The following is a 13,279-nucleotide window of genomic DNA, read 5'->3' as shown; positions in this document are numbered from 1 at the left end:
CAAAGACTTAAACTACTTCAGTCTGTGTGCATTGAATTTATTTAATACACGAGTTTCACAATTTGAGTTGAATTACTGAAATAAATGAACTTTTCCACGACATTCTAATTTATTGAGATGCACCTGGACATTATGTATGTATGTTATTATAGGCTATATTTCAACACTCACTTTAACACAGCACATACTGTAACAGTGAGTCTCTGGACCGTTTCTTCTTTATTGCCCAAGGGATCCTGGGCCTAAAAAAAAAGCCTCTAATGGTTATACCATACTGTATTCCAAAAATCTGGGGTCAGTAAGATTTATATATTTATTTATTTTGAATTAATGTGTAGTTTTATGTAGCAAAGCTGCATTCATTTCATCAGAAGTGACAGTAAAGACATTATAAAAGATTTCAGTTTCAAATAAATGCTGTTTTTTTTTAACGTTCTATTCAACAAAGAATTCCAAAAACTGTTCCACAAAAATATTAAGCAGCACAAGCAACTGTTTTTAACAGTTTTTAAATCAGCATATTAGAATATTTCCGAAGGCTAATTTGTTACTGAAGACTGAAGTAACGACTGCTGAAAAGTCATCTTTGCTATCACAGGAATAAATTATATTTTAAAATATATTACAATAGGAAATAATGACAGTTCTGCTTTAAGTTTAAAATTCTAAAAAATTCTAAAAAATCTCATTTGTTTTCTAGGAAACATGTAAATACCTTATGTAGCTTCTAAAGGACAGACAAATAAAATAAGAAAAATGTACACATCAACATCCTGTTTAAAAGTTTACACTAACCCATCATAGCATAATAAAGTGTGTTAGCCTATTATCCACAGCCACAGCAAGTTCAACCACAATAAGCCTCCTCAACTGTGAACTTCAATTTAGGAAAGATCAGAATAAGATTATCCTGCATGTCATGGGACCGTGAGGTGTGTTTTTGACATTACCCGGTCTGAAGGACTGTCCTTATAACCTTACTCAGGGAGGACAAGAGTGATGGTGTCTCCTAGTGGTCATGTGATGAATCCGCTGTAAAGGTATAATTCAACCAAAAATGGCAATCCTGTGATTATTTACTAATCCTCATGCTGTTATTTCTTTTATTGCATAGAAAACAGCTACATAAAATATGTCCTTTTAGAGCATGCCGGTTTGAAATAAGTGAATTAAATAATGAAAAATATTTTTGCATGAACTATCCCAACAAAATTATCTATAATTAAACAGTAAATGTGTAATTATGTGTAGTAGCATACAAAATGCGGCGAGACGGAATGAAACGACAAAAATTTGGTTTATTCTCGCCTGGGCAGACAGCAAAACTTAAGAGGGGAAACAACAGTTCTTAGGCAGCTTTGCAGGTATTATGTGAGGATTTGAAAAAGCTCTTATGTGGAGGGGTGCGTGGAAGTGGAAGGTGGAGGATCAAAAGTGCGGCCTGTAGGTCACGTAACCGACATCACTGCCAGGCTGTTGGCTTGACACTGGCTAAAGACATCATAATAGGTTTTAAGTACTAGGAAAGACCTTGGGGTGAAGACTTAACATGACTAAAGCCCAAGCGGAAGTAAACAAACACCGAGAGGTGAGACTGTGTGACGTTCTAGTAATTCATTTAGCAGTTTGATTCAACTCACTTGAGTAACTTGGCTGATGAATTTCAGATGGTGGCGCGACAGTATAAGTATGCTTTGTTAATCTTCTGATTTAATTGACCTTTGGTGTGAATAGGAAAGTCTGCTCTTTGTGACAGGTAATATGAGCACTCTAAATCCTTCAGAGCGAATGACTGTCAGGGTTTGGCATTTCTTTTACAGCGGGGACAAGGAGACGTGAGCCCAGGGCAATATCAACCATGTTGACACCATGGAGATTGTTCCTCTGCCAGATGGCACTGAACATATTCTATCACATCGCTAAAGGTAAACACCTCTCTAAAATCAGGATCTGCAAAGGCTAATTTTCATGAATCACTGCTCCGTGGTAATATATGTGCCAGACATGGTTATGAGGTTGTGGAAATGATAATGAGTCTTTGAATGATCTCTTCGAGTCATGAGAGTTCTGATTCACTCAGCCTATCAGAAAGAAAAGTCACAAGTGAGATTCAATTGTTTTTTTTTCTTGACAGAAATTGGAGAAATGGAGAGCAAATGAGACTCTTGCATAAAGCAAACATTAAACTGTGTTCACGACTGATTTTTACTTTCATTACATGACAAATGTCAGGATATTCGACAACCAAAAATTGTAGGGACTTGATTTTATACATCAGAATTGATTGTGCCCCAAGTGTTATGCAAAGGCCCAAGTCAAGGGCCTCATGATGTGTGTTTGTGGCCTTGTGGCTTCCGCTTGCCATCTTTATAAGATCGTAGTAGGGATGCACGATGTTATCGGACCAATATCGGAATCGTCAAAAATTATGCCGATATGTCTTGCCGATAAGACGAATACATTAACTCACATGTGCTCAGGGTGTGCTAGTCAGCATTTAATTATACGTCAGCATTGTGGCTCATTCTTGAAGCAAAGTTTTGCCTGAATAGTGTTTAGATTCACGGTTTTGGATCGCTGCATTTAAACTTGAAAATGCACATACAGAATGACGTGTTTGGTGTGTGATAGAGTAAACAGTAATAGCACGTGCAGCAGCAGCCTCCCTCGGGTCCTAATGCTGGCTCAATATGGAGTATAGGGGCGCTGTTGGCCTACTTCTAATAAAATGAAAGCAAAATACATAAAATAAAATGTTAAGATTACCACTGCATCTTTCTGAAAAAAAAACAATGCAGTGATTAATATATATAGTTTATTTATAGTTATTTTCAAATCTTCAATGTACTGTCATTATAAAATAACGTAATATTGTTTATTTCATTCTAACAAATAAGTTCTTGTTAAAAACTAACCAAAATTAAAAATAATTATATATCGGTATCAACATCGGCTATCGGCCAAAATGAGTTGAAAATGATCGGTATATCGGATATCGGCAAAAATCCAATATCGTGCATCCCTAGATCGTAGAGCATCCCATTTGTTATTTTACATTCGGGAATGGGAGAAGTTAAAAAAATAGGAGGGATTGGTGACATTACCTGGAAAAAGAAATATGTTTCAGATGTGGTACAGGTTGTTATTTGCATCTTTATCATGTATTAAAAACAGAAACCATATTTTCTTGTCACAAAATGTGCACAGATTTGCCTAGATACCAAAGTCTGCAACCAAAATTAAGAGATTTCAATATGAGCTATGAAGTTTCTCATCAAATATCTCAGACCAACTTATATGGACAGTCTGCATTAATTTTATAATTTTGTTCTGTTATATCAACAATTGTTTGAATATAATATTAATTTAGTGAATTTAATTTTGTACATTAATATGAATATTAAATGGAATAGTTAATGAAAGTGTTAATTCTGAATTCTGAGAAAACAAGGCAGAATTGCAAGGTGTTAACTTATATTAACTCGATTAACTCTTCTAATAAAAAGTCAGAATTGGGAGCATTACTTCAGAATTTGAAAAAAAAAAGTAAGATTTGTGTTCATTTCAAATTCTGAGAAAACAAGTCAGAATTGCAAGGCGTCAAGTCAGAACTGTAAGGTATTAACTCAGAATTCTAAAAAAAGAATCAGATTCGTGAGCTGTTAATTCCGAATTCTGAGAAAACGAGTCAGAATTGCGAGGTGTTAAGTCCGACAAAGTACTGTGTGTTATAAACTCACAAAGTCTCAATTCCAAGATGTTAACTCACAACTGCATATAATAGATATAAACTTAGAATAAAGTCAGAATTGTGAGAACAACCCTGATGCAGGAATAGTTGGGCAAAATCCAATACGTTACAATTATCCCTGCTCTCCCCTGCTATTACAAAGGTGTTGTTTTATAAATTAGCTTTGCAGTCTGTGATTTTATGGATGATTTGTGTTGTCCTCATAATCTAATCAGTCTCTCATCTGAACGGCAGCCAGTTTATGCCTTGGTGGTCAAGACATATTTGCCACGGTCCGAGAGAACAGTCCCACTGGAGAGATCATAGCCCACCTCAGTATCAACGGAGACCCTGGAGCCAGTAGCATCCGCCTGTGTCTCACAGGAGAAAACGCTGACTGGTTTTACCTTGAAGGCCGAACAATCCGACTCAACTCGTCGTTTTCAAGGATCTTAGATCGAGAAGTGATTAACACGAGTAGTGGCTGTTAGCATGTGGAGGGAAGCCAGAATAACACTGAAGCATTAGGACTGCCAGCCAACACAGTGGAGGAGTTTTAAGCCATAGTTTGGGGTTTTAAAATAGAATGTCTATAAATTACAAATGTTATAAGTTATATAAACTCTATTTTACCAGATTCGTTTGTTGAGACTAGGGCAAAATAACACAAAACTTTACAACGATAACCAAAATGAGCATAAAACAAGAGACGACATTAAAATACAATCAAAATACATACATTTCTTGAATGTTTTTTTACATTTTTTGTTTTTTGTATAAAAATAGTTTAGTCCAAAAATAGTATAGTTTTTTGGGTAACACTTTAGTATAGGGACAATTCTCACTATTATCTCATCATAATTGCCCTTTGCAAACTCTGACAGGCTGCGCAGGTGAACGATCCAAAGAAATATTCGGTGGCGACGGCACTGGTGCATGTGGTGTCAGAGAACCGATTTCCTCCATTCTTCAACAAGACTGTCTACAAAGGGTTCCTCATTGAGAGCTCCAGCCCTGCCACACTGGTCACTACCTACGGGAACCAAGTCCTGGTAGTCCAGGCCATTGACAGGGACTTCAGAGATGTAGAGCGAAAACATTTCCTTTATAGGAAGCACTTTAAAAATGCCTGCAAATCTTCGTTTATGGTATTTTCTCTTTTTTTGCTCTTTTGCAGGGAATAAATCCAAAAATCCATTACACAATGCAGCCCTTGACGGGTAGCAATAAACTGTACCACATTACCCAGGATGGCATTGTGATTGCAAAGACGGACCGACTCAGAGCATTCGACCGACACATCCTGGAGGTGACAATTATGATATGATCTATATTAGGGTTCGGGAACCTTTTTTTGACCAAAGAGCCATCTTAAATGCCTCTGATTGGCCATTGCCTTCAAGAAATCAACAGATATGTCTGTGATTGTCTACGCTGCTCAATGCTGCAAAAACACGTTATTAAATAGAAACCTTTGATGCACTTTCAGAGCGCGGACACAACTACTCACTAGAGTGCTATGCTATTATTACAGCTTCAACTGAGGGTGTTAGTACCTCTGTAAAACCAGGCCTGGTTTGCAAAGTGTGTAGGCACAAAGCAAATGGATTTTTGTGTAGGTAATTCATCTAAATTGTTCTAGGTTGAACTATCTTGTATTGGTGATCTAGTCTATTTCAGTTATAATACGGGTTGTTATCGTTTAGGTGAATGTCTGTTTGTCACACTGCTTCACAATTGAAGCAGCAGACATGTCAAGTTCCTCACGGGAATTGCATTTAGGGTACGCAGACTGCGAAGTCCTAAGCACAGACTCGCTGACTTAAGCTTCATGAGGAATCTTCACTCGACCGTCGGTACAGAACTTACCTGTAGTTACAAACACACTGAGCTCGAGAAAGAATTCAACTGATATATGAGACTGAAGGCACGAATCTTTAGAACATGTATCATTGAGACATCACTGAGACTGGCTGTGTGTGTTAACACACTAATTTTTGAATGGATTATTTATTGGTAAAGGGTGAGAGTGTGGCTCGCGAGCCATTGGTTCCCGACCACTGATCTACATGATATGCCTTATAGCAATACATATTTGTCATAACATCGCTGATGATGTGATGCTTTTTTTTAATCAAAGGTGATTGCAACAGATGAAGAGTCAGGTGAAACAGCCCATGCTTCAGTGGATATTGAAGTGCTGCAGAGGGGACAACCAGGTAAATGCACTTAAGGGCATTAATTGTGTTAATCTTGAGGTTTCTTTAATATTAAGATTATGTAACTACAGTTAACTCTCCATTGTATGAATTATGTTTTAACAGTGAATATTTTTTTTTTATATATATATTTTTTTTTCTTACATTAAAGTGATAAAACAAAAGTAAAGAGTTACCTTTTGAAAAATGAATTATGTTTTAACAGTGAATATTTTTTTTTTATATATATATATTTTTTTCTTACATTAAAGTGATAAAACAAAAGTAAAGAGTTACCTTTTGAAAATAAAATAAATTTCAATAAAATTTTGGAATTTGGAATCTGATCTTCACCTGAACAACTCATGTTTCTTATATGAATATTGATATATTATTGATATACAACACCTATAAATTAAAATGACAACCAACTTGAAAAAGTTATCTTTTGAAAATAAAATAAAATAAAATATTGCAATATGGAAACTGTGTACTACAATAAATGTCTTCTTTAATTCAGTTAATATTTCTTGAATATTGATACATTATTGATAAAACTCCTATAACCTGAAATTACATGAATCGTTATCATTTATCCTTATTGCTTCTAAAAATTATGTTTATCCTCATTGTTATAATCAATCATGCATCTATGCCAATTCTGTCCATTCTTTTAGAAAACATAAAAACAAAAACATTAAAATTGATTTAAGTTATGAAAGATGGAAAGAAAAATCCAAATGTAGAAGAAATGTTTTTAATGAGGTGCAATTCTTCAGTATGTGTCATTCAGGTGAGAAATAAAATAAAATTTTGCCATGTATGGCAACACTCTGCCATAGAGGGTCAAACCAAATATGGATAATAGTTTACACAGATCATTCGTCTGGTAAATTTGATTATTCATGGTTGATTTAAGAGGCACAAATAAGGCGTTAAATTAGATTTAGCCTCATTGTATTCCCATTAACCTCTGTGCTCCTCCAGCTCCTCACTGCCCAATTTTTGGCAGTCGTTCAAAGCCAAACTAAATAATAAATCTCTTGGAGGTGTAAGACACAGAACTGACCACTAAAAAGTCTTTGTGAGCGGTTTGTAATTTTTTTTCCACTTCTAAACTCTCGGACAGTTCCCAGAAGTCCATTCGGTGAGGAACGTCTGTTTGGAGATATGAACGCAGGGATGGCCGGCGGCATCGCTGCCCTTGTTCTGCTAGTGGCTGTGACAGTACTATTTATCTTCCTCTGGCTGGCCAAGAGACGGAGAGAGAGACGGGATCCAGCAAACAGGGGCGCAGTAGCTCTTGGGAAACACCCAAATGTGGTAAGAGCTACTATATTTTATCAATCATACCAAGTTGTACCCTTTAGTCCCTTTGTGCATAAACACTGATGGAAACCTAGCTGCTAAGACGAGATGTAAAATTTACCATTAAGACATTTGGCTATTTTGACTGAACTGGGCACTATGATAATCTCCCATTTTTTAATGAATCTACAAGTGGCTTGTCTCGTCTTCCCTGTAATAGTAATAGTACGAAAGGAACTAAAAGCAACACCAGCTGAGCTCACATCCTCGCTGAGCATATGCTACAGTCTCAGAAAGTTCATCAATGCCTTTTTTTAACAATAGCAGGAGAAATATAGAACACATGCATATGTGCAATAAAATGTCTCACTGCTTTAGTGCATGATGACCGTATCTGACCTACAGATGTTGAAGCAAGACTTTTGCACTAAACAAGGAAATACCACATAATAATTAAACTCTTGATTGGAGGAACATTACTGTATCATCAAGAAAAAACAGACTTAAGCATCATTTACAGTCAGAAATTTAGAAGAAACACTTCCTGCCCTTGTCGTTTTCCCCTCACATTCCTTTTTAATTCCTCTTATGTAGAGCTTAAGATGGTTTCAGCAGGTAAGCACTTGACATTAAGTAGCTAGACGTGTTCTGCAGTGTCACTGTCCCTTGTGAAGGTGAGATGTATTTTCTGAGTATCTGAAAGCCGTATACTACCGAAAGGCTGGTTTAAATGGGATTGTCGGTGTTACAGTTTATCAGAAACATGGTGCACCATTTAAGCTGGTCAAGTATACAAAGCACATCCCCCTGTGTTTGATGGTTTGGTATGTTTCACTGTGTATTTGATTGGTCAGTGGCTGCTATCATGTAGATAGGCGTTTTGTATCTATGTATGTGTATTTTGTGTTACATATTTACGTTTAATAAACACTGTTGGAAATGTAGCAATTGTTAATTGTGTTTATCGATTGTTTATTGACTCTTGAGAGATGAGACAAAATGCCACACTTTCACCTACCATTAGTTAACAGTGAAGATAATCACTATGTTCTGTACCATTTCATTTACTGTTTACTTGATCGCTAATATAAAATAAGATAGTTAGATAATTTAGTTAGATAGATTTAGATAATTTCATTCATTTTGAGGAGGTCTGCTAACTAGCAACACCATAAAAACAAATGAACACATGCATGGTTTAATACAGCATGATGGTAGCAACAGTTCAATAGATGGAACTGAAAATCTGTTATTGTTCTATGTATATTATATTTCTAATAATAGTTTGACGCTATGTTTGCAAACGTCTATTATAAATATTTGACATAACAGTTTATATACATTTTTTTTGTCTGACATTGTGCATTACAGCCAGGAAAAAAAAGAAAACATTTTAAAATCAGCCAATATTAAAATGATTAAGGTCTTCTCTTTCCATATTCTAAGGCCATACAGGCAAAATTTATTTTATTTTATTTTATTTTTATAATGCAAACATCTATTATTAGTATAGTAGTCAACATTTGAAGTGGATCAAAACCTTAAACCAAAATGCGTTCTTGTCTTAGGACAACTTTGATGAACTTTTTTGATCCAATTCAAATGCTGACTACTGTATTTGACATAACAGTTCATAATTTTTTCTAATGTTGTGCATTACAGTTAGAAAAACAACAACTAATTTTGTGAGAAAATAAGCAGGACGTTGCACCAAAAAGATTGATCCCAAATAATTCCCTGTAGTTTTGTCCCATGTCTCAAGAATCAGTGACACACATAACTACTCTATAATCAGCGCTGGACTTCAGCAGTGGATTTGACCAGTGAATATGTCACAGTTGATCGAGGCAACCCTAAATGCCCTTTCTCCGTGGTCAACAGGTCAATTCAGGACATCCCATGTCGCTCATAGAGGATGCCTCCTACCACAACGAGGCATTCATTGACCATGAATACCCCAGTGATTTGTACACCAAAACAGATGACATGCTTCCTGCGTCAATCAGGGCATATGAGTCTGAAAGGCCCATGGCACTGCAAGACATGCTGCCCATCCTGGTGCTTCCAGAAATAATACCCGCAAACACCTCATCTTCAGCTCTGACCAATGGGAAAGCATTTGGAAAATCAGTCTCTTTTAAAGACGACGTAGGAGCAGCGGAGGAGACTTTGCCCAAAAATGAAGGACAAATTGTAGTTGTATGTAATCAAATAGAAACCAGAGCAGATATTTTGATGCCTGTCATGCAGCAGGACACTTTTGCTACCGCTACAGCAGAAAATCCTGCAGAAAAGTTGGACGTTTGTTGCCCAGATACTTCTGTAAGACCCAGAGAGGAATGTATCTTCGCTCATGCTAATGAGGATGATGAAGATGACAATGATCCATACAAGAACATGGCCTCTGTTATTTACAGCAGTGATGAAGACACGGGGCACGACGAGCCAAATGATTTAAGGCACTATTACAAACATGGGCAAAACCAGTTTACAATTGACCACATGAAGGCCATCGGATTACAAATCGAGGATTCGGATGAATCACAAGCCTGATTCGTCAAGCTCATTTGAACAAGTCGCTTTCATGAAAAGCCAAATCCTTACAAGTTTAAACAAAGCGAAAATAGCAACAAACAAACAAAAAACAGGCTCATTAATAGGACATAAATATGTATTATCAAACTCTACAGTTGGTTGAGCACCTGCTTTTCAAATTTTTTTTTTTATATTCCATGTTTTCCTCATGTTGAACTGGTACAGAAATACACAGACAATACAGTGCACCTGATCAGTCTTAATTAAGAATCAGTTTAAATGAAGTTTTGATGACTGTGTCGTTGAAAAATTAAGATCTTATAGTCTGCAACAAACAAACAAAAAACAGGCTCATTAATAGGACATAAATATGTATTATCAAACTCTACAGTTGGTTGAGCACCTGCTTTTCAAATTTTTTTTTTTATATTCCATGTTTTCCTCATGTTGAACTGGTACAGAAATACACAGACAATACAGTGCACCTGATCAGCCTTAATTAAGAATCTGAAACTAAATTCATTAAGTTTAAATGAAGTTTTAATGACTGTGTCGTTGAAAAATTAAGATCTTATAGTCTGTTTTTGAATATTTCATCCACCTCTAATGTATTTTTAAGATATTCTGACTGAAATTGAGGTCAAACCCTGAAAATGAAGTATGTATTGTAACTAAATTATTTTTTTAGACTTTAATGTTCTGATTACTGATGTCTGCAGTCACTTGTTGAGTTAAAAATACTCGAACACAAAAGGTTGAAATAAACTGTAATTTTCCAGTTAGTATTTAAATAATAAATACAAGTTGGAGAACACAATACTCTGTGCCAAAACTGATGCATTGCCATGTTTAACTTAAACAAAAGCTAAATGCTATTGAATAGTCTGCTGCAACATATTGCATTTGTTATTTGAATTTGATGATTCGATGATATTCAGGTGCTTCAGGACTTCTGGAGATCCTGTGAAATGGCTCTATACATTATTCTGGAGCTAAAATATAAAATTTCAGAGCATTTTTCTTTTGGAAAACATCTTGGATTCTACACAGTAGAGTCTTTGTTGAGGTAAAACTGCTCAAATTGTTTTGACAAGGGTGCAAAGTTCATCTTTTACTTGAAATATCATATAATAGCTGCATGTAAAGCTCTGATGTGTCATTTCTCTGTTTGTCTGCAGGAGGCATCATCACCCATCGCTCCTCGCCATGTGTTGTAGGACTAAATCAGCAGCATCACAATCATATTTAAGAAAACTCTATTTCTAGAGGCACATGCAATCAAGATATCTGTGTCAGGACCAAGAACATTGTGAGAGACACATGGAGGTGAACATACAAATATTTGTAAACAGCTGTTTTTGTGGCATTTTGTGTAATTCTGGATAGTTTTGGTTTTGTGTGGAAGGATACAGGGGAATACAGTCCTATGAGCCCTGGTCATGGCAGCTTATATGTTGAAATATGTATGAACTTTTGGAACTTTGTCTGAAGCAGTTAAGTTAAAAAAACATATTCATTTAAATATCACTATACTGCATATACTGTAAAAAACAAAACTGAGGTTGGTAGGATTAAAAAAATGTTTTTTTGAAAGAAGTCTTATGCTCAACAAGGCTGAATTTATTTGATCAAAACACAGTAAAAACAGTAATGTGATGTTTTCTATTTTATTCTATTTCTATTTTATTATAAAATGTCATTTATTGCTGTGATGGCAAAGCTGACTTTTCAGCAGCCATTAATCCAGTGGCACATAATCCTTCAAAAATAATTATAATGTGTTGATTTGGTGCTCAAGAAACATTTCTTATTATTATCAATTTTGAAAACAGTTGTGTTGCTTAATATTTTTGTGGAATTTTTTTAAGGATATCTTATTATTATCAATCTTGAAAACAGTTGTGTTGCTTAATAGTTTTGTGGAACTTTTTTAGGATTTCAGACATCTTTTCAGATATTGTAAATATCTTAAATGTAATTTTTTATGTTCTTTTTTCCCCTAATAGTAAATCCAGCCATATCATAAATCATAATACTACGTATGTATCACAGTGCTTGATGGTAGCATATATTGAATGTGTCTTGTCATTTGTCATAAGGAGACTGTGATGCAACAAAGCAACAGAAAACTATTTTTAACAAAAAACACAGATCAGAAATATATACATTAACTAAAACCTGTAAATTTTGGGTTCACCAAAAAAGAACAACACCCTTTTGTTGTTCCAAAGTTGTATGACTTGCTTTTTTTCTGGGCAATGTTCATGCTGCTCTCTTCCATACAATGAAAGTGGGTCAGGAGCACCTAATTATGCACTATATTCCAAGTCCTCTGAAGCCATTATGGTTCTCTGTGTTAAACAGAACTGGGCTATTTGAAATGTGCTGCACACTGAAATGTGCTATTTGGTGAAAATCTTGCCTTTAAAATCTCAACAACATAATTAATTTTATAGCTGGGATTTGTGCTGTCTTGTGAAGTGTGATCACAAGAGGGTGCCATTAGACCATTTTCCTTCTGTTACAGCTTATTTATTGCTGCGGCGTGAAGTAAAAGTTTAACAGTTGACGCACAAAAATGCCACATTGGACAGCGGCAACATGACGGATGTCCGGTAACGTGCTATTACTAAACATGTTTGTGGCTAGAAGGGATACAGCTACGGCCGGAAAATAACAATAAAGTAAATTTGCTACCTATCACATTCTGTTTTATTATCGTATACACCTACCCCAACCCTAAACCTACCTCTTACAATAATCCAAATACAGTAATTATTGTTGTTCAGCGTGGCAAAAATGAGGCAGCTGTATCCCTTCTAGACTCAACCACTACACATCTGCATGCCTATAGGCTACTTCAAACCCTCGAAAAGTAAGTTCTTAAAAAGAACAACAATTGTAGTAAAACAATTTACTACTTGCTAAATATGTCAATATAATGCAAATACATAAAAAGGCATTTGAAATTTGTGACCTTCTAAATGCTTTTGTCAAAGTTTAGGACCACACACAGTTAGCCTATATAACAGATGATAACAAATGGATGAAAGCCCCCTGATAACACGTACATCACGGAGACGTCTATTTGACGTCTGCATTTACATCTGCAAGACATACTTTTTAGTGTTTGCTCATCTGTCTATCGGACGTTTCCTATCAGATGTCAAATAGACGTTAAGAACATGTCTTTAAAATGTTTATGATTTAGAATGTATGTAAAACTGACATCTTATAGGCTATCTACAGTCTATCAGATGTTCGTACACAGCAGATGATGAAACGATCTTTATCAGACATTTTGCAGACGTACTTGTGCTACAGAGTCCAATTTTGATTTTATAAGGTCTTTGATGGTTTCAAGTTAATGTGTTGACACTTAATAAACACAAAAACGATGCAAAACACATCTTTGTGTTTATTGTCGGACAAATGTTTGAACATTTGAATGGGAACACAGAAAACTTTCTGAATTTTTACATTCTCCAAAAAAACAAAACAAAACAAA

General features: G+C 35.5%; 1 protein-coding gene across 1 annotated transcript in view; it reads left to right on the top strand.

Annotated features, from left to right (window-relative positions):
- The window catches only part of LOC107695860 (uncharacterized), a 29,142-nt gene extending 19,057 nt beyond the window's left edge, over positions 1-10,085 (top strand). Inside the window, exons 2-9 of the mRNA XM_016495939.1 lie at positions 1,821-1,925; positions 3,986-4,194; positions 4,615-4,815; positions 4,908-5,039; positions 5,871-5,949; positions 7,058-7,251; positions 7,831-7,851; positions 9,118-10,085. Of these exons, the coding sequence (XP_016351425.1) occupies positions 1,859-1,925; positions 3,986-4,194; positions 4,615-4,815; positions 4,908-5,039; positions 5,871-5,949; positions 7,058-7,251; positions 7,831-7,851; positions 9,118-9,789 (1,575 nt within the window). The 5' untranslated portion in view covers positions 1,821-1,858 and the 3' untranslated portion in view covers positions 9,790-10,085. The remainder of the gene's footprint in view (positions 1-1,820; positions 1,926-3,985; positions 4,195-4,614; positions 4,816-4,907; positions 5,040-5,870; positions 5,950-7,057; positions 7,252-7,830; positions 7,852-9,117) is intronic.
- Positions 10,086-13,279: the final 3,194 nt, after the last annotated feature.

This window comes from Sinocyclocheilus anshuiensis, unplaced genomic scaffold, assembly GCF_001515605.1.
Source record: "Sinocyclocheilus anshuiensis isolate Anshui unplaced genomic scaffold, SAMN03320099.WGS_v1.1 scaffold538, whole genome shotgun sequence".
NCBI lineage: Eukaryota > Metazoa > Chordata > Actinopteri > Cypriniformes > Cyprinidae > Sinocyclocheilus > Sinocyclocheilus anshuiensis.
The sequence above is the reverse complement of the archived record's forward strand: the minus strand, read 5'-3'. Positions and strand labels throughout refer to the sequence as shown.